Below are 25,784 nucleotides of genomic sequence, written 5' to 3' on the forward strand. Positions count from 1 at the left end.
CCAAATGTACAAAACTTTATTACTTTTCCTGAATGCAATAGTAAACAAAAAACTATTTTCTTCTGAATGGATACAGAATTACAATAATTGGCCCCAGGTAACACAAATATGATTGGCCCCACAGTAATAATCAGTCCTGAACCTTCTAGTTTGGCACTCAAACCTAAAAATATAATATAAAATATCATGTTAATATACTATACTAGGGTGTGGAATGACAGTTCAAATAAATGGAAGAGAAGAGAAAAGGCAATGTAGGAAATTGGAGAGTAAATATTTGGCAATAACTCCAGGTATTTAGCTAAAGGTCTGAGGCCCGTTCTCCGTACGTCGCTAACTCAGTTAGCTGGATTTGATTGTTGATGATTTGTCATTATCTTGGATTGTTCGGTTCTTCGAAGCTCATTATGGACTTGCTGTCATAGCAACAAGACGTTTAGCTTAAACCTGCTCGGGAGCAGGCTTCTTTTATGTAAACAAGATTTAATTGCGGTTTTATAAGCAGAGGTGATACAGGAAGTCTGTCACAGCCATATCTTGTCCATTTTTATGACAATAACCTGTTGTCATAAAACAACCTAACAACAACCTAACTCAATCCAGCTAAACTAATCATAAACAACAAAGGTGTTCGAACCTAATTAGCCAAATCATGATTAGCAAGATGATGTCATCTTGGATGTGTCATTTGATCTGGATGTAATAAGCGACATACAAAGAACGGACCCCAGGTTAGAAGGACACATTATCAGGATATTTAATAGTTACTTATAAACGGAGTTTGTTGTTCTTTTGGGAAGCAGGGACGTAGGTTTCATTATAGGAAAAGTATGTTATAAAATCTCAGTTATAAAAAAAAAAGCTGTCTCACTGACATTCGAAAACAATTCAAGCTCATGCTGGTAAGTGTATTACGACTGACTGTATATTTAAAAACAAACAGTTCACATAGGGTCTACCAAAGCCATTGCAGCTTATTAAAGGTCCCATGGCATGAACATTTAACTTATTTTACGTTATTTAACATTAATATGAGTTCCCCTAGCCTGCCTTTGGTCCCCCCAGTGGCTTGAAATATTGATAAGTGTAAACCAAGCCCTGGCTATTCTTCTCCGTCTTTGAGAAAATGAAAGCTCAAATTGTCCAACCTGAAATTGTCCCCTATATCGTCATAAGGGGAAAGGGTACCTCCCCTTTCTCTGCTTGAGACAATGAGCTATGACCGTGCAAGCGCAATAGTTTTTTTCTCGAGAGACATCATGGCTTGCAAACGACTGAAGCATGGCAGTTAGCCCCGCCTCTATGAGGAGGAGCCTCATAGCATTTAAAGCTACAGACACAAAAATGGCACGTTCTAAGGAAAGCTCATTGTGGGACTGATCGCAGTGGCTGTAATTCTGCACCAATGCTGAATTTCAGAAATGAGACTTCAGATACAGTATTAGGGGGCCCCTAAGGCCTATATAAAAGCATCCAAAAACAGCATGTCATGGGACCTTTAAGAGTCAAGGCTTTGCACATTTAAATGTTGTATAAAGAAAGCTTTACACGTTAAGTTCAGCAATAGTGGCAAACATTTGCAATGCTTAAATTTTTTTTTTTACTGCAGTTAAAAACTCAAGTCTGTTACAGTATGGTGGAGAAAAGAGGGGGGGAAATTGTACCTTAAAAGATTTAAACCCTTCTCTTTCTCTGTATCCCGATACTTTATATAAAGCACATAATATCTGTATATAATAGGTATTGCTCAGTGGTCAGAGCACTTCCCTTCAGATCAAGAGGTTCTTTGGTAGAAAGTGTCTGCTAAATGAATACATTTATCATTATTAGAAATACAAATGCAAAGGGCTACAATAGAATAGAACTGTTGCAGCTTCTGAAGGAACTGTTTCAGGGACTACATTAACCAAGATCCTTTGGGGGGTTTGAGGCACTTTGGATGAGTGTGGGCGGAGCTTACATGAGCCTGTTGATGGCACAGGAGAGGAAGTCCTCGTAGTTCAAGCGTATGTTTCCTGTCATGGCAGTGTCCTTCTCGCGGAAAGCCTGCGTCATGCTCTGCAGCTGCGTGCATACCTGGATGAAGCGGTCCAGCTGCATTGAGCCAGGGTGACCGCTGCATGACCCAGAATGACCCGCTAGGGACTCAGCGAACTGGGGGCTCAGGTTGTAGCCCATCTGTGATAGGGCTGGTGAGGAGAGGAGGGGGAAACATGAGTAGGAGGAAGGAGGAAAGGGGAGGAGAGAAGGAAGAGGGAAGGGAAAAGAAGTGGAAATATTGGAAAATTAGGGCAGGAAAGGAGGTAAACAGGAAGAAAATGGAGAGGAACAGGAGGAGTGTGAGAGAGGAGAAAAGTGGTGAGTGATGGATTCATGGGGAGTGATGTTCATCAATTAAACCATGTTAAGAACATGTGACACACATGCCAACACACACACCATTACCTTGGTGAAGTTCAGTGCCACTGATGCAACCAGACCGGTCCCGGTCGTACTGCTTGAACAGGGCTCTCCACTGCTGCATGAACACCCACAAGGCAGAGAAGCCAAAAAGATCGATACAACCCAACCTGCTCTTGTCAAACATGTCTATGGAAAAACACAGCACAACAACCACTTCACTCAAATGCAGGGGTACATCCTGAGATTCAAACCCCCCAAAAAATAACAAGCACTATTTAAATATTGCCCTGCTCCAAATATTGAAATGTCCCCGAACTATAATTAATCTGTGGCTGGACTTTCCAAATTCACGGTTGCTCAAACGCTCTCATTTGACCAAGACACCTCACAAAGCAGGGAGTTTATCTTCTGGTCTGAACATGAACTAGAGGGGGTACAATTTCCGGGGAAATTGTGAGGTGTGCTTGCATTGGTTGCAGCTGGGGCAGTTATTTTATCTTTCACTACATCACCTCAAACCTGTTGTTTAAAGCAGAGGTCTTCAACCCTGGTCCTCAGGGACCCCCTGTCCTGCACGTTTTAGATGTTTCCCTGCTCCAACACACCTGATTCAAATGAATGGTCGTTAACAGACTTTTGCATAACTAGATAACGACCCATTCATTTGAATCAGGTGTGTTGGAGCAGGGAAACATCTAAAACGTGCAGGACAGGGGGTCCCTGAGGACCAGGGTTGAAGACCTCTTGTTAAAACTAATGTCAAACATCCAAACATTTGTAGAATTTCCACTGGTGTACTTATATTTTACACCTGACACGTTGTATGGTGTTGTTTCTGTTCATTTACAGTTCAAGTACTATGAGTAGTGTGTAGAATAAAACAGGGTCCTCTTCTAATTTCCCTTGTGAACGCACGTGTCATGTGACGTTGTGACATTTCTGACTGTAGCTAGCTGGTTAGATACCGTTGAATGCACTTTTCACCACAAAAACGTTAAATCTGCCTAAACCGTGCAACGAAACCTTTCAGCTGATAAAAGCAAAGCTTTTGGAAACAAGATGCACATTTTGACACCGACAGAAAAGATATGTTAAAAAAAGTAAAGAAGTAACTCTTATCCTGTATATGAATGATTTAGTGTTCAGCATTGCTTGTGTGCAAAGAGAGGCCTACCCCCAAATCTGAACTCGGGGTAAACATACAAGGCCCTTATCTTGGGGCTGAGGACTAAGAAGAGGGGGGTTTGTTTGTTTATTTAAAGGAGATACTAGAAGGAAGACTGAGGTCTGGGGCCTGTTCCATAAAGGCCGCTCAAATAAGTTGGACTTAAAGTCCCAAACCAGACTTGAATTAGCTTAACATGTCAAGCGGGGTTAAAGCGGTTCCATAAAGGCCAATTTCATCTCACGCAGTCCTACTAATTCAAGTCAGATTTAAGTAGTCAAGCTAATTGCGAGTGCACCCTATTCTTAAGCAGCCCGAGAGGTAAAACATGGATCATACAATCCACCACGACAAAAGCAATGCACACGGCCACGTCCAGAAAGAACGTTCCCTTTAAGCCTTGTACTATGACAGCTCCCTCATCCACGGCTTCATCAAAATGAAAATGACACGCCATGATGACGTGAACGATAGGCTACGTAGGTCGAGGTCCTTTTTTAGACCTTTAGTTACTTTGTTGATTAAAAAACAGACACCCTCTAAACACATGTAAATTTACTTTTAATAAATAGCCTACTATTAATCAATACATAACCCAGTAGTCTAACTTTTTAACATGGTTGTGTCGGGAAAATGGAGGATGTAGCCTATGGATTTAGGTTTGTTTTGCAATTGTAGACTACTGTTAACAGCTATATAGCTATGATAATTACATTACATTTACATTTACATTTATTCATTTAGCAGACGCTTTTATCCAAAACGACTTCCAAGAGAGAGCTTTACAAAGTGCATACGTCACTGATAATAACAACAAGATATCCCCACAGCATTGCGGGAAGTCAAAAACAAGAAGTACATATTGTGAACAACCAAAAAATAGTGCTAAAGGGAAGAAACCATAAGAGCATGTAGTTAAACAAGTTAAATTACACAACATTAATCTCTAAGTGCAGGTGTACCTGTAGGAAAGCAATAAAAATAGGATTAACTAAAATAGAATACAACAGTTTAAACCAGCTACCACTAACCAACAAGAGCAACAGTCTAAGCAAGAGTCATTGTGATCCTTGAGGAAACTAGCGTTGGGTTCAGCAAACCATTCCTAAGTACCATTGTACTCCCGGAACAAGTGCGTCTTGAGCCTTCTCCTGAAGGTGGAGAGACAGTCCGTGTCTCTGATGGAGGTGGGGAGTTGATTCCACCACTGGGGTGCCAGGCAGGAGAAGAGCTTGTGCTGGGACCGGGCGGTCTTGAGAGGTGGAACCACCAGGCGGTTGTCTGAAGAAGACCGTAGGTGGCGGGTGGGGGGTGTAAGGCTGCAGGAGAGACTTGATGTAGTCGGGCGCAGTCCCGTTCACTGCTCGGAAGGTCAGTACCAGGGTCTTGAATCTGATGCGGGCCGTTATGGGTAGCCAGTGGAGGGAGATGAGGAGCGGGGTAACGTGGGAGCGTCTGGGTAGATTGTAGACCAGGCGGGCCGCTGCGTTCTGAATCCTCTGAAGAGGGCGGGTTGCGCATGATGGGAGACCGGCGAGCAGCGAGTTGCAGTAGTCCAACTTGGAGAGGACAAGTGCTTGGACAAGCAGCTGGGTGGAGTGCTCAGACAGGTATCTCCTGATCTTCCGGATGTTGTAGAGGGTGAATCTACACGACCGGGAGACCGCAGCAATGTGGGCCGTGAGGGAGAGCTCGTCATCCATGGTAACCCCAAGGTTCCTGGCAGAGGATGAGGGGGTCACCGTCGCAGATCCCAGGGTGATTGAGAAGTCATGGGAGATGGAGGGTTTGGCCGGGACGATGAGAAGTTCCGTTTTGGCAAGGTTCAGCTGGAGGTGGTGCTCAGTCATCCAGGCGGAGATGTCTGCGAGGCAGGCCTCAATCCTAGCTGAGATCCCCGGATCGGTCGGAGGGAACGACAGGTACAGCTGCGTGTCGTCAGCGTAGCAGTGGTAGGAGAAGCCATGGGAGGTGATGATTGGTCCAAGTGAGGTGGTGTACAGAGAGAAGAGGAGGGGACCAAGGACGGAGCCCTGTGGGACACCAGTGGAGAGCTGGCGAGGGCCTGACAGTTTGCCTCCCCAGGAGACCTGGTAGGATCTTCCCGACAGGTAGGATGAGATCCACTGGAGTGCAGTGCCAGTGATGCCCATCTCAGAAAGTCTGGAGAGCAGGATCTGGTGGTTAACCGTATCAAACGCCTCAATCTAAATTATACTCTGATAATTTAGATTGAGATAGGCCTATACCTGATGCCTAAACATTTGAAACCACAAACGAGAAAATGTAACATGGCGTGTAGGCTATCAAATCATTGTTCCTCATCGTTTAATGCATTAGGCTAAATGTTGTAGCCTATGTAGGCTATTTAAGTTGACGTTCTATCAATGTTGAAATGATGAATGAAAATGAGAATATCCATGTCATCGTTTTCCCGTTGGGTTAGTGTTACATGAAGGTCTGGTTAAGCACCAAGTTACGCTAAGGCCGAATCCCAATAATCCCCCTTTCCCCTTACCCCTAGCCCTTAGTTTACCCCTAGCCCTTGGCCCTCGAAACTGAGGGGTAAGGGCTACATATCCCTAAGAAATGGGACTCCACTTGGTTACAGGTACATTATCTAGCACGTATTGATATCTCCAAAGCAAGTAGTATTATGCACTGATATTAAACGAAATTTGCTGCTAATGGAGTTTACTTAAAACTGTAAACATGCTAGTGGGAGCTACTTCCGAGTCACAACACAAAAATCTACGCAAAATTTAGAAATAAGATTTCCACACACTATGTTACTTCCCGATTTCCATGTTTAAGCACATCAAATCAGATAACGGGTCATTTTCCGTTCTTGTTTTCCTATTTCTAAATGGTAATCGGGGAACAGCTCGTTTCCCGGTTTTGGTTTTCTAATTTTAAAACGAAAATCCATTGGCCGCAAAATACACGGACCTACTAGACTAGGCCACAGCGTTGCAGTGAGCTACACTGGTTTGAAACCACAGGTAATGATAATTTCACCCACACATCGTTTACTTGTAATCTAATGTCATAATAAATCCTACAACGAAAATGTATTTGTGAGTAATATTTATTTTAACGATTGAAAACAGATGCATCATAGACCGCTGTAGTATGTGTTGCCCGGGCAACAGAGGCTAATGTCATGATGCTAATTCTTCAGTGGACTACTGTTTCCGAAAGTAGATGTACTTCCTTAATAATATCAGCTTATAGTGTACATTACACATCACAACTGTGTGTCATATCACAAAGTAAAATGAGCAAATAGTTATCACCCAGGTCTCTTTGCTTGTGGCGTTTCTGCAGCTGCCTTGCAGTAAAGCAGTTAGCATACCTCTGTATGTGAGAGAGATGCGTGAATGACAGAGAGCCGGAGGGAGAGCAGGGGAAGGAAATGCAGCTGAACGAATACGCTGTGTGTTTTAACCTAAATAGTGTTTTTAGTGTATAGTGTCTAAATATTTTTTTTTTACAAAACGCAATATGTGGCGGCCAGTGTTGATTCTTTGGCGCACGGCCACAAAATTTGTCTGTGTGGGAAACACTGCAATTGGCAAATGCGTGGAGAAATGCAGAAAGACCCTACGAAGGAACTACTGTTGGCTACACAAACCGTCCAAACATAGCCAGGTTGTCATAGCCAGGTTTTCCTTGTTCTGTGTTTTAAATACAATTTAAAAAAACAATCTACTCAGGTCATCTCCTCCCATCACCCCTCCCCTTTTGTCTCTTAAAATCTTGCTTTCACTGCACCTGTCCATTCCCCCCCCCCCTTTTTTTGCTCCCTCCTTCCTTCTCTTTTTCTTTCCATCCTTCACTTTGCCCCTCCCTCCCGCCAACTTACTGATCATCATGAGACAGGTCTCGTCATTGAAGGTTGACCAGTTGGAGTTGACCAGGGCCTGCTTTAGTTCCTTCAGGTTGATGGAGCCACTGTGGTCTGTATCCACTGTCTGGAACCACTGGTAGGCCTCTGGGTTCACACCTGGGGGGATGTTACCTTGGGGGAAATTAGGTGGTGAGCAAAAAATTATAGGATTAACTATTAGAGGAAAATAAACAGAACATGTGATAAAAATAAAATGAGGAAGAGGGAAAATAAAATGAATGAATGCCTTTATTATCATTGCACATAACAAGGGAAATTAAATTCCACTTCTCCTGGTGGTGACACATAGTATGACAGGACAATATAGTAAATAAACAGTGAGACAGAAAAGAGAAACAGAGAGAAGGGTGGTTTGAGATTGTGAGGAGTGTGATAATGATTAATGATTCCCTTTAACTATCAGTCTGGGACAGATCCCTCAGGAAACTATCACATACACACAAATACATGCCAACCTCCTCCCTACCCATAGAAGGAGAGACGGGGGAGGGCAGATAGACTCAGAGAGACAGGACCAGGTGGAGTGTAGACAGGTGAGTTGGAGAAAGATTGATTGACCACGTCTGATGGTTGCTTGTCAAGTTTGGATGCAGGAACAAAACACTTAATCATAGCCCCAAATAAATCACTTACTTGCATGAGCCTGCTGTCCATGTGGCCCTCCATGCGGCTGACCTCCATAGCCCCCATAGGCCCCTTCCGGTGCCTGCCCCCTTCCGTACGGGCCCCCGAGGGCACCTCCAGGGCCTGGTCCATACGGTCCCCGTGGTCCCCCCTGCCTTGAGGTTCCGTACACCCCATTGGGCCCCCCTGGCAAGGCCCCTCCAGCATACTGACCGCCTGGAGGAGCAGATGCACCCCCATAAGGAGAATACCCTGAAGGGGCAGGGTCCCCATACTGCCCTGGGGGGCCAGATCCTTCATAGGGAACCCCTCCATTGGGGGTGGAGGGACCGCCTGGCAGGGTTCCACCCCTGAATGGAGTCCCCGGAGGTGGGTGCTGATGAGGTGTGCTTGGTCCTCCTAGGTATCCCTGTTAAAAGGAGGGGAGTAAAGTCTGCTGAGTTAAATTAGACTGACAAAATGATTTGTAAGAAGAGATGGTAACTCCAACCGTATCTTTGACAACTTTCTAAAACAACAAAATTATTGGAGAGCCTTAATATTTCCATGTTGTTTCCATGTTTCCATGTTAGTAATCTGTGATCTTTGTTTTATAGAAAACATTGGACATGTTGGTATCCAGCTTCAAAAAGGTAATCTGATCATTGTTGTTTTTATTGAGAGATAGTACTATAGAGCATAACGTGTCTCTGAAGCAAACAGATCCCTGCCATGAATATGCAGTTAGAGATTGTCATCCATGTACTTTTCAGCATCAAGAAGCAACTTGCCAGCTGTGTTTAACTCACTATACATTTCCTTTTGCAGGGCTCCAGACTAACTTTTAACCTTGGTTGCACTGGTGCGCCAAACATTTTTATTTAGGTGCACCAACACAAAATGTAGGTGCACCCACATTTTTCCTTGCATTGCCACAATTTCAAGGTAACTTTATTATCACGCTGTATACACATTCATATATATTATGTAAATGATCGTAAACAACGATTTTAAGCCAAAATGGAGACCAACCTGGGACAAATTGCAACAGAAGAAAACTCAACAGATTTTGTATCCTCAATATGTCCAGAACAAGAAAGAAAAAGCCCTGAAGAATCCCGTTAGGGGAGAGTTTTGAAAAATACCCAAATATAGCCTATTCATACGCCTATTCATTCTTTTTCTCATGTGAATAGGCTAAAACTTTAGATACCACTATGAAAATTACTGAGTTGATTACTACATGAAGACAAACACATTTTTTGGGGGGGGTAACATGAGCAAACGCTATGTGCTAATTTGCATAAATACTACAACATATCTAAACATTGGATATAGCCAGTAGTGATCAACTACAATTTATTGAGAACATCTGGATGTGTGTTGAGCTGTGGTACGACTATTATTGGTGAAACGACCCAGTCCCAAATAGGGGTCGGCGATATGGCCAAAATCTTTTATCACGGTATCAGTAATTTTAGGTCACGGTATATATCACGGTATAGTAATTGTTCTGTAAATTCAATTAAGAAATGGTACAAAATAACCATTTCATACTTCATCATCACACTCGATTATTTATAAGCGCAGCTAGTTCCGGCAGGGCAATCGGGCAGCGCGTGTAATTCATTTAACGGGGACGTAAGGCGTCTTACTCCACCTTCCTTTACTCCACCCACTACCACTTCCTCACTAACTTTTGCAGATGCACTATAGAGAGCATTCTGACTGGTTGTATCACAGTGTGGTATGGGAGCTGCACAGACCGGGACCGCAAGGCCCTACGAAGTGTGGTCCTTTCTGCTGAGTTCATCATCGGCAGGAAGCTCCCAGCCCTACAAGACACCTACCACACACGTTGCCTAAGGAAAGCCAGCAGGATTCTAAGAGACTGTTCCCACCCATCCTTCAGTCTCTTTACCCCGTTGCCTTCTGGCAGGCGTTACCGCAGCATCCGGTCGCGCACACGCAGACTGGACAACAGTTTCTACCCAAGGGTCATCAGGCTTCTCAATGGACACTGATATGGACATTTTCACTGCACACTAGTCACTTATACACTGTCACTTTCAGCTACTGGTTGCTCTTTCAGTAACATTGCACTACTGTACCTCACTGTACCTCGCCACCAGGCTCCTGTTTGGTCATTGACATAGTCACTGATCTGCAAATTTGCACTATTGCACTGTACTCCACTTAGGTTAGAATAGGTTATAGGGTTAAAACAGGTTTTTTGTGCATTAGGGTTAGTATAGCGTACTATTTATTGTTATCTGTAAATTAGGAAGTTTTAGTGTAAGGTTTAGTATAGTCGTTTATTTATTGCTATCTGTATATTTAGGAAGTTCACTTATCTAAGCTCAGCATAGATGTAAATTTGTTCCGTGTACTTATATGTCATGTTATGCCAGGTGCTTGCGTTGTCTTGTCTTAAGAATTTCAGTGCCCAGTCTAACCTTGTGTTGTTCTGTGCACTTGACAAATTAAAGACTTGAACTTGAACTACCACACCCATGTTAGCAGCGCGTATCCATTGAGCCACGTCCGATAAGGCGTCTTTAAAAGACGCGCGGATATGCGCACACACTCACCCCGGTCGTTGTATGATCAGTGCTGCTGCCAATGTGTTTGTATTCCTGCGTTGTCGGTTGTTGCTTTCGCCTGTGTTGCTGTGTCCGGCTCTTGCGATCCAGGGGTGGACTGTTGTTGTTGGGGGTGTTTGCTGGAGGTTTCGGGCATTCGCCTGGATTCGCAGCCTCTGAGAACCACCCCGATGGCGGTTGTGACGATGCAGGTAGCCAGGCCCGGCGTAACTCGCGCCGGCTCAAAGATCGCCTACTACCAGGATTGGCGGTTCAACGCATCCTGGACTCTACTATGTCTTGGTCGTGTCTCTTGAGTGTAATCATGATGAACTGCACGTTCGTGGAGTGCAGCAAGGCCGCTCCTTTCTCCTTCCTTCTCTTCCCGAACGGTGCCCGCTGAGAATGCTCTGGTCCAGGGAGGAAGACCCGGTGCTGACGTCGAGGTCTCTGGCGGAAACGAGTGCTCGGGTCGTCGCGCTGGAGGAGAGGTCGACGACAGCAGTGGATCCGCCGATCCCCGGTACTGCTTCGGAGACGCTCCCGTGGCCTTCGACTTTGCATTGATTTCAGGGGAGGAATGACGTGGTACCGTGTCTTAGGACACCACCGGCTGGTAATTAGGAATGGCGTACCCAAATGAGAGGGTTTGTTTATCTGCGGCTCTTTAAATCGATTGTATTATTTGATTGCCATGGCATTCAGTAGTATACGCTGTGCAAACGGAATACTCGGATTTCGGGAATGTATTAGCCGGTGCTTACGTAACAGCTTGTCAATATTGTTCATTGTAATTTTCTTTATTTCAGGGGTGCGCACTGATCAATAGAAAGTGTAAATGAGCAGTTGCCAGAGACGCTAATTTCGTCTGCTGTCTCTGGGCAGATGTTAGGGCAGCCAAATTAATTCAAACGTCAAATACATACTAAGGTGAAATATGGTATCCCTATATTATCGATTAACAAGTGGAGTAGCGTCACAGTATCTGTCTGTCGTCGTGTGTGGGCCCACAGCGTAGAATACCATCTCGGATGTGTGACTTCGGACATTTCAAATGAACGTCCAATAGACATACGGTTATGTAGCTCTATGCGCAACGCTGGTGTGGCAAACATGTACTGGCAAGAGGGTACCGTAACGGTAAACGCCAGCGTCTAGCGTAGGTCTAGCGTTGTTTGCTACGAGTGTCATGCTAGGTACTTGCCGGAAGGAACAAGCTAGCAAGCTGTGGGCCCCAACCGTACTCATGCTGTGGGAGTGTGGGGATAATTGGACTCGCGCATCTAAGTGTGCGGAGTGTGGCTATGCAAATCAATGCGGGTGTAATTGACGTGTGATGGGCCGTCAGAGTGCCCCTATGCTGTGGCTAGTATAGGCTAGTGGGTCGATGGGTACTGTGGCACCATCGCATGAAGGTACGTCTATCTGCATACATGCTTCAAAACTTTCAATACAGACATTCCACGTCTTCCGGGAGTTCCGGGTGGGAGAAGCCAATATTTAGATTCACCGCGTGTACAAATGCACTTGTATATTGAATTGTATTTGTTATAAAAAACTTAATGAGATTAACCCCACCTTTCTGGGGTAGTTTGGGAAGAACCCTTGGACCAAGTGTTGATTTAGTGTTACTAGTGGTAGTGCTGAAAATAATACATAAATACATTGTATAATGTCTGGGATTTTTGGGAGGTAAAACATATATTCTGTACATTTAAATTGTTTAAAACTGTTTAATTCAAACCATCATTTTAGGTGTCTGAATTCAATAGTACTCAATATATTTAGGCAATTCCGATACACACATTCCCGGGAGTTCTGGGTGGGAGAAGCCACCACCCGGAAATGGGTCTCTGCAGGTTGGGATGACTGACATCATCAGTAATGTGACTGCGTTACATTGGTCATTTAGCAGACGCTTTATTCTGAGTGCCAATATTTAGATTCACCGCGAGTACATAGGTTATCAGTTACGAGAAATCAAACGATTGCAACGGTCCCTCTTGTAGTCTGTTCTGAGTGGACTGGATTTAACTCTGGCATTCACATCTCAAGTAGACAGCTATTTTTCAGGCTGCCTGCAGGTCAACGACTGGTGGTCCGCGCATTCTGCTGCATGCCTCTCAGTGGCACCTAATTGGCGTCGGTGGGCGGCAGCTGTAGCCTACTCTCGGTGGTATCGGCCGCCGCAGCGGCCCGCACACATCGACACGCTGTCGGTGGCTCCATGTTGGATCCTGGTAATGAGCACCAGTCGGCATCGTGCACCTGCTGGACGATTTGTCAGGATGTTCCGTGATCTCCACCCGCGCTGCCTCTAGGTGTTCGGAAGCGTGCACATTTCTCTGTCCTTGAGTTAACCGTAGGCCCGTCACCTTGGTTCTCGGCATTTCCTGATAGCGTTTCATGTGGGCGTCGTTATCCTCGGAGCGTGTCCTCTGCGTCGTGGTGGCCGCTCGGGCACCGCTTCTATGCATGCATTGTGCCCCAGAGTTCGTGTCCCGTCTGTTGGATTTCTCAACCCGTGCTAGTTTTCGTGATGGTGTACACAACTGGTGCAGTCGGATATACGTTCTGGGTGGGCTGTGCGGCCTTTGGCGCAACGTCAGTTCTTCTATCACAATTCCGTGGAGTCGTCCTCTGCCTCGATTTTCGTACTGACGCGGCTGCCTCTTTAGGTTGGGGGTTATCGAGCTCTCCGGACAAGGCCCTGTGGCCACAGGGTTACTTCCTGGCTCTTGAGACGTATCTCACGGCTTTACACGAATTGCATTCCATCGTGATGCTTGTTATTGCGTAGGAAAAAGTTTACTGTTATAATATCGAAGTAAGGTCCACATCATAAGGAGGTCTGTGCATATCAATCTAGTCAAACTGCTCACTTGGACCAGAGTGTGGGAATCTCATTGCGCACCGCATTCTTTCAGGCTATAGAGACGGTGTGGCGCACTGTCTTGTTCATTTCAGGAGTTCCGATAGACAAGCATGCCGCCCTTTCTCGGACGGTGCTAGACCTTAGGCCCGGGTGCGTGCGCGGTGCACATGTAGGCCTGTGTTTGTCTGCCGGCGAATACATGAGGACGTTTTTTCAATCCACACTGGTGGATGAACTTTGTGGTCTAAGCAGGGGCAATGAGCGCACAGCGCAGACGTGTTAAACACTGGTATCGGGGTATTCAATTAAAGTGTTTGGAGCCCTCAGCAAGCTGCTGAACGGGCCAAGAGAGCAGAATTCAGATCAAGATTACGTCTACTATCATCTACCCATCTTGCACATAGGCCACTGAGGGTTAGGTTGGTCGAGGGCCACTTATGTGAGCCATCTGTGACATTGCTTGTCATAGGGCTATGCTCCTCAAATTACTGTGTCCGACTGAACAAGGGTACTCGGGCCCTATACGGCGATAATACTCGAGTCAGTGTTTTCACAACCTTTTAATGTTTCACGGTGTGGGGAATTCACCACTATTGTGCAGTGAACGTTAAGTGTCCTGAACATTCCAACCTGATACTTTGCAAGGTGCCTCTATTGTGATTTCTCGATCTAACTGCGTTTTGTCCACTCTCCTGTGTCGCCCGGGGTGACGCCTTCCGAGTCCCGCCTTCCGAGTCCCTGTTGTCACCGATGCCGGCAAGGCCATGACGAAATCCCAGTTCGCTCAACGATTCGCTATGGGCTGTCCCAGGATTGGTATACATCGCAAGGCTTCCGCATTGGGGCATTGGGGCTGCCACCTGGGCATCTTCAAGTGCCTAGCCACACTGGAATGATGGGGACTGGTCGTCCTCGGCTTACGAGCGCCATGTACGCCCCAATGCCCTGGACATCGTAGGAGTCTAGAGATCTATGAGCTTGACGTGAACGAGCTTGCGGCCATGTGGTTAAAGGACTAATTGCAGTGTGTCAATACACGAGTCTGCATTACAGATGGTGACTGGGTCGGCTTGTTAACCCATAACAGTAGAATATATCTTTAGATCTCGGTTTAGGCGTGGTGATCCGCAGACGTGCTCTGATCTGGTAGCTATCAATCAGAATCCATGGTGTCTGAATCGAGATATCTCTAGAGATGCCCTGGACTCCAGGGAACGGCAGGTGCTCTGCCGACACATTTGTTTATCTCATTCTCACATAGGGACATTGATGGTACAACATGAGCCTCGCGTACATCTTTGGTGTTGCCGATGGGCGCTAGAGGAATGGGTCTCTAGAGAAAGCTGTAACTCTGCCCTGTATGGATGAGAGGTTACAGGATCACAATCATGGTAGAATGTCTCCATAGATCTTGGCTCAGCACTGGTGATCCGCAGATGTGCTCTGATTCGGTAGCAATCGATCAGAATCCAGCGTCCGAGTCAAGATATCTGCGGAGACACCCTGGATACCGGCCAGGGAACAGCAGGTGCTCTGCTGACACTAGTCATTCTCACTAGATAAACATATCTTCGTGTTCCAGCGTACATGCTGCCTTTGTGTACATCCTGATGGGTTCGCTGACGGGCGCAAAGAGGGGCAGCTCTCTAGAAGTAGCTATCTGCCCGAACTCGGATAAGAAGGGTACCGGGGAGATGGTCGGTTTATTTGGCTTGTCGCAGGTTCACCTTCCGTCTAGCACCGGGTTTGGACGGGATGTGCGCGTGCGACGGCTCGGTAAACCGCACATCAGATGGTGTGTAACACGATGGATATGCACACATAGTCTTAGTCATCGTTAATGCAAGCATGACCCCCGCATCCAGAAAACGGTTGTTTTCGCCACTAGTACGTACGTAGTGGGATGTCAGGGAGTCCTCCTGTGGCTCAGGAGCAGTGGCGCTCCGCTCTACACATAGTCTGCATGGCGGAGTGGTGGCGTGTGTTGGGGGATTATATCTCTAGGGTTTTTCCTGGGTCAAAATGGGTCTTCGGTGCTCCAAAAAAAAAATATATATATATATGTACATATATATATTCTATTTTTTTTTTTATCTATGTATTTATTCCCAAGTGTCCCCCCCCCCCCCCACACACACACACACACACACATATTTTCGTCCTATTTCCCCTAAAGCAATAAATAAGTCAGATAAGGCGTCTTTAAAAGACGCACGGATATGCACACACTCACCCCGGTCGTTGTATGATCAGTGCTGCTGCCACCTTCCACCGTCCCCTTCTCCCCCATGCTGTCTGTATGTCTATCCATCAGGGGAATTATATCTATTGCTCCCTGCCTCATATGTCATGTATGTATGCGTTGCATCTAGGAGGCAGGGAGTGCTTCCCTTAGATCATCCACTCCGCCAAAGTAAATCTACATGTCCATGTCATGTAACAATAAATGCTCAAATCTAATACGTGATTGTCTTGACTGAAATTACTGGTGCTGTTTATTTAACGCGTTATTAACGGCGTTAACGCAAACCCATTTTAACGGCGTCAATTTTTTACCGCAAGATTATAGTTATTTTTGGCCTAGCAAACGTTGTAGTTTTTTCACATGCTGTTGCAACAACTACTGACGTTAGAAAAACTACAACACCACACCGGATCTAGCCCGACCGGAAACAAAACAACAGGCACGCCGCACACACTTGTTTGGGCTTGGGAGCCGGCTAAAGAGTAGTAGGCTGACGTTGCGTTTTGAGTCGATGGTGAGCGCGAGACGCCGAAATGGATGCCAATAAGATTCTGAATGGAAAGTTTACTTTTTAAAAGTTACCAAATGGTTCCATTGACAAAACCAAAGTGATCTGTGTGTTTTGTCGTTGTGAACTGAGCTATCATCGCAGCACGTCCAGTCTGAAATACCACTCGATGGCCAAGCACACAGCTGATGCGCATACTCCGCCCCCTCATCAAAGCTATAGGTGATTGCAATGTTGTTATAAAAAAAAAGCAAAAAAATGAGAAAAAATTATTGGACAAAAAGAAATCAAGGGACATTTAGAATAGATAAAAATGTGTGATTAATTGCGAGTTAACAATGCCATTAATGCGATTAATCGCGATTAAATATTGTTTGACAGCACCATTTATTACAAACAAAAACAACTGCCTCTCATGAGACAACACTTTAGTTAAAACAAGACGAGAAGTTAAAGTTATGAGTACAAGCGTTCCGATTGGCTGATGCGCAGTCATGCCATCCGCGTGGTGACATACTCACAGCTCAATACGGATCCGTAATGCCCTGCGACGAAAATTTCTAAATGAGCGAAAGCGATCAGTGATGAGTTTTACTAGCCATATCTAACTTCGGTTTTGGCGTATCAACCTCGTTAAAGCTCGGTGGATATGTTAAAGCCTCAGTTTGATATTTCACGGCATGACCTGTCTCACTTAGTAATTAGTTAGCCTTCACTAGTCATCCTAGATAAAGAATGCTAGCAACGCCACCAGTGTAATTTTGCAACAATACTTTTATAGCAGGAGACATAAAATTTGAACAACAAATTGAATTGGTTATCTGCAGAATGGGTCATTAAATATATAATTAATTAGCATCGGCATGAATGTGGTCCGCTTAGACAAAATACACTCCACATCGAAAATTCCGTCAGACCAATGCAAATGTGCTTCAAGGTCAAACGAAAATATAAATCAAGTGAAAGTTAAACTCCAATTCTAAATATCGCAAGAATGCGATTTATTTGATGGCTCATATACAATACAACAACCAGACATTTAATTTACATGTGTAATACAAAAATATAGTATTAAAGTATACCGCGGTTGAAACGGTATACTCTTATCTCCCAAATAAAAGTACCCCCCGGAATAAAAGTACCCTCCGGACAAATCTTCCAAATCTAAGAAAAGTACCCCCCGGAAAATTGCCAAATCTGCACGCAAACTGTGTCCATATGCTATCAAAATGTGTTCCTACCAGTGTAAGTGTGCAATCTTTACTGTCACTTGCAATCAGGAATATAAATGGACAGCCATTGCTAGGAAAAAACTTCAACAGTTGTAGTTTGGAAATACATAATCATTGTAAGAAAATTTCAAAAAAGAGGTGGACCCCAGGATGGCTGTACAGAATGTCATTCAAAATGTCCAAAACATGCAGAATGTGAAGTATCCACAACCATTCATGCCACCAATCAACTTCACCAACAGTTCAAACATCACCTTAAATTTTTACCTGAAGTAAACAAACTGTTTACCTGCCAAAAAAGTTAATTTCTGTGATATCTCAGCCAGAGAGCTGTTCTGTTCACAAAATAAAGTATTTATTTGTCTTATTGAAACTAAATGAGTATTCCCACACAACGGACGTACTTTTCCTCTTTGACCAACGTTTCCGTCAGCTTCTGTCGAGCCTGAGACCATTGTACAAAAGGTACATTTTAGCGTGCCAAGTTGATGCTTCCTCTGCAAACTGCTTTACTCTCGCGTGTCATGTGAACAAAGTGAAATTGCAGCCTTTGCGGTTACAAAGACTCTTTTTATCACATTGCGCAAATGCAATTAATCGTTCAGCCCTACTAATCAACTCAATAGAGTTGCAGCGGAATAGAGCGTGTGTGATGCACTTCTAAAGGATAACACATTTAAAGAATCAGACTATATTATTAGCACATTTGAATGTGTATTAAAGCATGTTAGTGGATTATCCCCCACTAAATTAGAACATTTAGGGAACAGTATAACAGATTTATCTAGAGTACTGGCTAATGTTAGCAACAAATGTTGTGGATTCTAGGTTCTAGATTACCATGGCAATGTTGCTCCCTCATAGATGGTTGGCTAGCGACGGAGACAGGATGTATAGCTTATGTAGTTCTAAATGAATCAATGCCGATGGATTGGTCTTGACAAAACGTTAGAGTGTTACAGAGAGTGGAGTGAATGCTTGACTTGTCAGTCTCGGCGAAAAGCCAGGACTAGTAGTGAAAAGTAAGTAGTGTTAATGTAGGCTATTCTTTTCTGTTTGTGTCGGTGGTCGGACAAAGACGTTGATTGTACCTGCTGTTGTGATTAGATTTTAAATGGTTTACATAAATGTAATCACAAGAATCTTAGCTTTCTAACCATATAAGGCATGTCTACCATTGTACACACAACAATTGTAGGGCCGCAACTAGGGCTGCAACAACGAATCGATTAAATCGATTCAAATCGATTCAAATCGATTATTAAGAGCGTTGGCAACGAAATTCATTATCGATTAGTTGTGTCGTGCGATTATTACACCACTCAATAAGTCGCGGAGATGTTTGGGTATTTAAAAAAAAAGTTTAGTTGAACGTGGAGCAAAGCAGAGGTAGAGGAAAGACCATCGGAGAGACGTTGTTGAGTAACGTGTTCTGAAACACATGGCGGAGAAATCAGTACGACTCAAGTCATCCAAGGTGTGGGAGCATTTCACACTAAATACGTCGAAAAGGTGTGTTAATAGACCGAGGTGAAGTTAGTTTCATATTCGGCATTCGTCTCACTTTCAGAAGACGCTACTTTGCAGCGTCACGCTAGGGACCGGGTGAAAACTACCCATACCATTATTAAAAATGTAGACTTTTATAATATTTTTATGAATATAAAACCTCAGAATAAACCAGAGTATCTTAACAATGTCTGGTGTACTTCCACAGCCTTTACTTTTTCTATTACGTTTCAAATAAAATGATGTAAAATCACTAATCTTTGAAAATAGCTTAATCCTCGCAAATCGTAACTTTTTTCAAAATTGTGTCAAAAAATCATACAATACAACATATTAATCTAATAAAGTCTGTCCTCCGTCCACAACCTTTCCATTTTCAAAAATGTTTTAAACAAAACTCAAATAAATTGCTCATCTCTGAAAATAGCATTCAATCCACACTAACATTAATGACTTTTTCAAAATTGTGTGCCTGTTTGTGCACATTCTGAATATGTTTTGCACTGTGAATTTGCACTGTCAGTTCTGTTTTTGAATAAAGGGTTGGAAATGAATGCTTATTTGTTTTTTTTATCCGATTCATCGAAAAAAGAATCAACAGATTAATCGATTACTAAGATAATCGTTAGTTGCAGCCCTAGCTGCAACAACGAATCGATTAAATCGATTATTAAAAGCGTTGGCAACAAATTTTATTATTGATTCATTGTGTCGTGCGACTATTACGCCACTCAATAAGTCGCAGAGATGTTTGAGTATTAAAAAAAAAGTTTAGTAGAGCGCAGAGCGGAGGTGGAGGAAAGACAAATGGAGAGACGTTGTTGAGTAACGTTGTTCTGAAACACATGGTGGAGACAGAGAAATCAGTGTGACCTAAGTCATCCAAGGTGTGGAGCATTTCACACTAAATACATTAAAAAAGTGTGTTAATTGACTAGGGCTGTCCCCACTTGGTCGACTAGTCGATTTTCTGGTCGATATGCTCTTGGTCGACTAAGATTGTTTTAGTCGAGCTGCCATATGCCAGTGTGAGATCTGATTCCTGCTTGTGTCATCATTGCTGAATTAACGAAATGTTCAACTTAAATTGTAGATTATATTATTTAAGACAAATAAACCAACTCTAAAAATATATAATTTAAAAGAAAAGGTGTTACTGTTTTCCCTTTCGTTAATCTGCGCTTTGTTTTGGTTTGGTATTTTGCACACGGCACAAGCACAATTGGCTGCAGAACTACATACTCTGCCATAGCCTACTTTGTCGTTGTTATTAGTCAAAATGGCAAAGACATCTGTGGTATGGCGGCATTTCATTAAAGTACATTTACATTTACAATGTACCGGGTGACTTGAAAAATGTTGAATGCAAACCTCTGCCAACAACGGTTTATTTTTCATAGTTCGACAATTAATCGAAAATTATGTAGCCTACCACCTGAAAAACTTAAGTTGATCTATCCCTACTTCACTCATGCTAACACGCTGGGTTGAAAAAGGAACATGCCTATTATAAGAATCACATCCAAATCGAATGACATTATCTTCTCCGGCCAAGACAAAATCTTTCTCTGTTGCAACGTTCCCCACTCAGCTTCTACGTAAGTTTGCATGCTGCAAGTTTTCAGGTGGTGATAAGTGTGCTCTGATGATTTGCATGTTAACAAACAATATTTTTTATTTGTAGTACATTGTAAGAGATACTAAATACCATCGGCATTCGGTTACAACAGGATTCGTGATACGAGTCTTAGTATTGTAGGCTATTAGCGGCTGAATCTGCAATGTCCAGCAGCCATTGAGTCAAATCGCGAAAATGTTTTTTTTTGCTTTTTTTTGCGTTTCAAAGTTCGATTCGTCGATTTTCAAACGTTTTAGTCGAGTTTTGGTCGACCAAAGAAAATCTTAGTCGGGGACAGCCCTATAATTGACCGAGGTGAAGTTAGTGTCATATTCAACAATCGTCTCAAGACTCTTCTTTGCAGCGTTGCGTTAGGGACCGGGTGAATAATAATTTTATGAATATAAAACGTCAAACAGACACCTGAGTATCTTAACAATGTCTGGTATACCAGATTATTCTAATAAAGTCTGGCCTATTTCCACACCCTTTCAATTTTCAATAAAGTTTTCAACAAAACTCAAATAAATTATCTGAAAATAGCATTAAATCCACCCTAATATTAATAACTTTTTCAACATTGTGTGCCTTTTTGTGCACATTCTGAAGATTTTTTGCACTGTAAATTTGCACTAAGCTTCGTTTTTTAATAAAGGGTTGGATATTACTGCTTTTTTTCGTTTTTTTATATATTCTGATTCATCGATTAATCGAAAAAAATAATCGACTGATTAATCGATTCTTAAAATAATTGTTAGTTGCAGCCCTAAACAATCGTGTACGTTGCATAGTTTGGAACCAAACCAGTATGGCCAGCCGTGGGCCAGGGATTGCTAACAAGTTTAAAAACATAATAATTTAAACATATTTTTTAAGAATTCCAAATACATTTACAAATCAATTTCGGTGTGCCATATTGAAAATGTATGCATTTATTTACTAATAATTTAAAAATCGGTGTCTTTTTTAAGCTGTTCAAATGGCCAGCGAAAAACGTAACCCTTGTGTTATCTTCGGGTCATTCTGACCCATCAGTTTGTGACCCACCGTCGCATTGCGACAACTTTACCGCATACAAAAACAAAGTGAAGCATTTTCTTTTAACCGTTGGGCTGTCTCAGACCCCCCCATGTTGCGAAGGTTAAAAGAAAATTATTATTATTTGTTTTGCATTGGGTAAAATTGGGTAAACACAACGATGGTTAGTTTTGAACCTTTGAACCACAAAGGAACTATTTGAGGCTACGTGAAGCACATGAAGATCAACCATTTTGGACCTCAGTTTACTCTCTCTTTACATGCTCGACTTAACGAGTAGGAATTCTCACCTGAGGAGGCGTTCCATTTGACCAGGGTTGCCATATCCGCGTTGCCATAAAAAAAGTTGTGCCCACACAAATATAACTGTTGTTAAAATATTAACTTAGGTCTATATTTTGTTGCATGTAAGCACTCTGATCTAAATGTATAGACAATTTCACTCTTTTACATAATATACAAGTTGTGCACTCATGCAAAAAAAACATTTGTCAAATGGCCGTTTTGTACCATTTCAAGAACGGGGTAAAGTTTTCAATAAAATGTTACCATTTAGCATTTTCCTGATTGACAAGGGAATGATAGAGCATTGTGTATGCTCAGCTTAAGTTAAAAGCACAACTCCTTAAATGCATTAAGCCTCTTGTATATGAGTCAGTGAGTTCCATGGCCAAGTCACGTCCGTAACGTTTTGTAGATTAAGTTTATGCCTATCAAACAGTGCCGATCCAAAGTGCAACATCCAAAGTTTCTGTGCAAAGCTTATTTATACCAATGGTTAGTTTAATCAAAAAATATTTCCCCTTTGTTACTTTTAAAAACTTTAATGATGTCTTATGGACGTGACGTTACTAATGCTACACAATGAAAATCTTCACAATACACTGTTCACAACACAATGGAAATGTTCTCAAATGAAACGGCAAAGCTAACAATCGTGTTTTCGGCTGTTATAACCCCTTTTACCGACGTGTTTCAGTGAAACAGACATTCCAGTCATGATTATAGTCGGAATCATGGGTAACATGATATAGCCTAAGCATCTTCAACGATCGACATCTTCTCCAGTGATACTGAAATTTCAAGTAGCCCAATTGTCTTGCCATAACCTCGATCCCCGCTCCATGATTGTAATATTTACTTCCTACTAGAGAGGCAACTTGAAAGTGCTCGAGGGACTTGATTGGTTTCGACATTTAAGGCGGCGCTCTGTAATTTGCTTGCGCTACCTGTCGGATCAAGCTGAGGTAGAGTTGACAGCTTTGATCAAAGATTTCTTAAAGGGGTCATTGACTGTGTTTTGGGGGTATTTCACACAGTTTATTTGTAACTCAATGTTTTTAATTTCAGTGCTTAATTCATAGTTTAATGTTGAAAATCACTATTCATGCAGACGTTTTATGTCATTTGCAGAAGACTGGTCCAGACGAGTCACATCCATGACGTTCAAACGTCAAATCCGGAATGCTGGTTTCCCAAAAAAGACAAATATTTAAAAAAAAATTTTTTTTGTGTTCAATACTCAAAATCATTTGTAAGACTGTGTGAGAGTATTCACAGCTAAAGATGATTGTGACCATTCTGAACTTCTATAATAGTAATTTGACAACAACTCTATCTAAAAAAAGATAAGGGGTCCTTTTCTTGTACCCAGCGCAATTGACTTTGTACACTGACGCAAGTATCATTCCTATTTTACACTCAACGGAAAGCAGACTTTTCCCTTCACAGACGCACGTCGGTAAATTAGGGAAGGAACTTGCGCTCGCAGGGCAGTTCAGCGAAAAGAAGGGGCGTGTTCCGGCACTAACGTTCCTTGGTGTTATAATGCAGTTTGCAAAAAACAATTCCGCCACAGACCAGGAAAAAGTTAATCTAAAGTCAATGGCGCGTTATTCAGATGCTATTTTAAGGGTGCATGCTTGGCCCGTGCGCACTACTGTCGAGGCCAGGCTCCTTTTCCTGCAAGCTACGTTACATTTCTTCCATGTCAATGATTGAAAAGAGTTTCATGAGTCTCTGTATGTGAACTTGATTTTCAACAATTGTGGCAAAGTCTGTTATAAAAGCAATCCGCAAGCTCACAAGCGCGCCTGCTCTTAAAGGAAATGTGAAATGTTGCTCTGATTGGTTTATTGCACGTTAAGCCCAAACCACACCTATGAGTAATGTAGCTACTTCAGACCAACCCATTTTAGATTTGCGCCAGACGCAGAGTCATTTATCCCGCCGGTATAATAGCAACAGCGCCGGAGTCCCGCCCACGAAGTCACTTGCGTTTCACTTTTTGATACTTACGTTTCAGATTGTTAAAATAGGGCCCAAAATGTAATTGGCCGGGTTTCCCAGATTCGTTGAGAAGCTCTTAACGCTAAGAGCTTCTTAAGAACGTTCAAAAAGCGCTCTAGAACGCTCTTAGAACGTTCTTAAGAAGCTCTTAGCGTTAAGAGCTTCTTAACGAATGTGGGAAACCTGGGCTCCGTTTCCCAATAACGATGGATTGTAGTGACGAATGAGCAAAAAACGAAACCATCGATATTTCTTACGTGCGTTTCCCAAACATGCTTGTAAGGAGTAGGCCAATCTATGCGCATTCAAGAGAGAAGATTCATCCTACGATGGATTCTACGACCAATTTAGGCTTACGACGCTTTCGGGAAACGCAGCCCTGGCCATTATCAATGCTTTTTTGGTGGCCATCTTGAAAATCTCCAGTGACATTTCAGATGGTTTTCTTAATGTTAAAACTATTTCACAAGTTATTTTAGATGTTGAGAAAAGCGCTGTGAAAGTTAGATTTTTGATTTCCCAACAGATTCTGTGTGTATTTCAGACACGTCACATCCATAACAGAATAATGTCACATCCATAACGCAGGTTTTTCTTCTGCATAAAAAATGTTTTAAAAATTGCTATTTTTATGTTCACCTAAAACTCCATGATCATGTCAATATTAAACTTTCTACATTAGACTTAGGGGTTCACAGAGTTACAGAAAAAAGTACAGTCTCCAGAAAATGACAATTCTCGTCACATCCATAACGCAGGTGTTTTTGTAATAATTTTGTGTCTGAAAAATGTTTTTTGCAAAAAAATATTTTCCTCCTCTAGTCTAGCCTTTGAGTACTTTCAGAATATGCATGACTAATTTAAATATTGTAAGAAGCTTTGTTTTACTGATACATTTTTCTTGTCATTTTGAGTACAAATGTCACATCCATAACACTGGAATTGCCCTCTAGCTAGCTAGATAAGCAAGTTTTTTATTTAGCACTAGGCAATACCATACTTTATGTATGGTATGTATTTATGTAAGTGGAGCAGCATTTGTTGATTTCTTAATCTGGGTCTGAAATATGTTGTGCTTTTAGTCGTGTTCAGACCTAGGCATCTGTTTCAGGCAGAAAGAGATGACATGGATGTTTTTTCCAAGTACAAAATAAAAAAGCTACAAAATAAATTGCTGGTGTTTTTTTTGTGCCTTAACAACCGTGAGCTAATCTGGAGTTAACCTTAGCTAACATGCTAGTTTTTCTAACGACTGGCATGCTGACGTATTAGTTTGCTACATTAAATGTTCGTAAAGATAGTTTGAACAGTACGGTCTTCTAAATAACCGATTAAGCAACAATCAAATGTCAATGTTAGTTAGACTAGGTAGCTCTTTCTCATCTGCTTTTTGTTAACGCTGATTTGCTAGGAATGCAAGAACAGCTAGATAACGAAAACACCTACACTACCTACTGTAGCCATGTAAACTAGTTTAGCTTGCTAACGCAAGAGCGCCTGCTTCTCTCCGGTGCTTTCAATAGATAATCTAGACAGGCGTTAGCAATAGGCTAGACTGCTATTCGTTTTCTAGCATTTCTTTATCGTAAGCTTCCCTTCTAATGTCTATTCCCTTCTAGCTAAAGTCATTTGCTAAGTAAGGTAGCTATGTTAGCAATGGACCCCGAGTGCAACACAACAGAATGTTTATTAAAATGACATGCTGCTACTAGGTATTTCAGGACACGCTGCTCCTAACGTATTTCTGGGGCGGCGTTTATTACACAATGTTCATTTTTGGTGCGGCGTTTAATCGAGAGCCGCGTTT

General features: G+C 42.7%; 1 protein-coding gene across 1 annotated transcript in view; it reads right to left on the bottom strand.

Moving 5' to 3' along the window:
* pef1 (penta-EF-hand domain containing 1) overlaps positions 1 to 25,784 on the bottom strand; it is a 27,788-nt gene continuing 2,004 nt past the window's right edge. Inside the window, exons 2-5 of the mRNA XM_047019435.1 lie at positions 8,112 to 8,511; positions 7,434 to 7,589; positions 2,446 to 2,589; positions 1 to 2,189 (exon numbers count right to left, since the gene is read on the bottom strand). Of these exons, the coding sequence (XP_046875391.1) occupies positions 1,957 to 2,189; positions 2,446 to 2,589; positions 7,434 to 7,589; positions 8,112 to 8,511 (933 nt within the window). The 3' untranslated portion in view covers positions 1 to 1,956. The remainder of the gene's footprint in view (positions 2,190 to 2,445; positions 2,590 to 7,433; positions 7,590 to 8,111; positions 8,512 to 25,784) is intronic.

The sequence above is a fragment of the Hypomesus transpacificus genome, chromosome 4 (assembly GCF_021917145.1).
Source record: "Hypomesus transpacificus isolate Combined female chromosome 4, fHypTra1, whole genome shotgun sequence".
NCBI classification, from domain to species: domain Eukaryota; kingdom Metazoa; phylum Chordata; class Actinopteri; order Osmeriformes; family Osmeridae; genus Hypomesus; species Hypomesus transpacificus.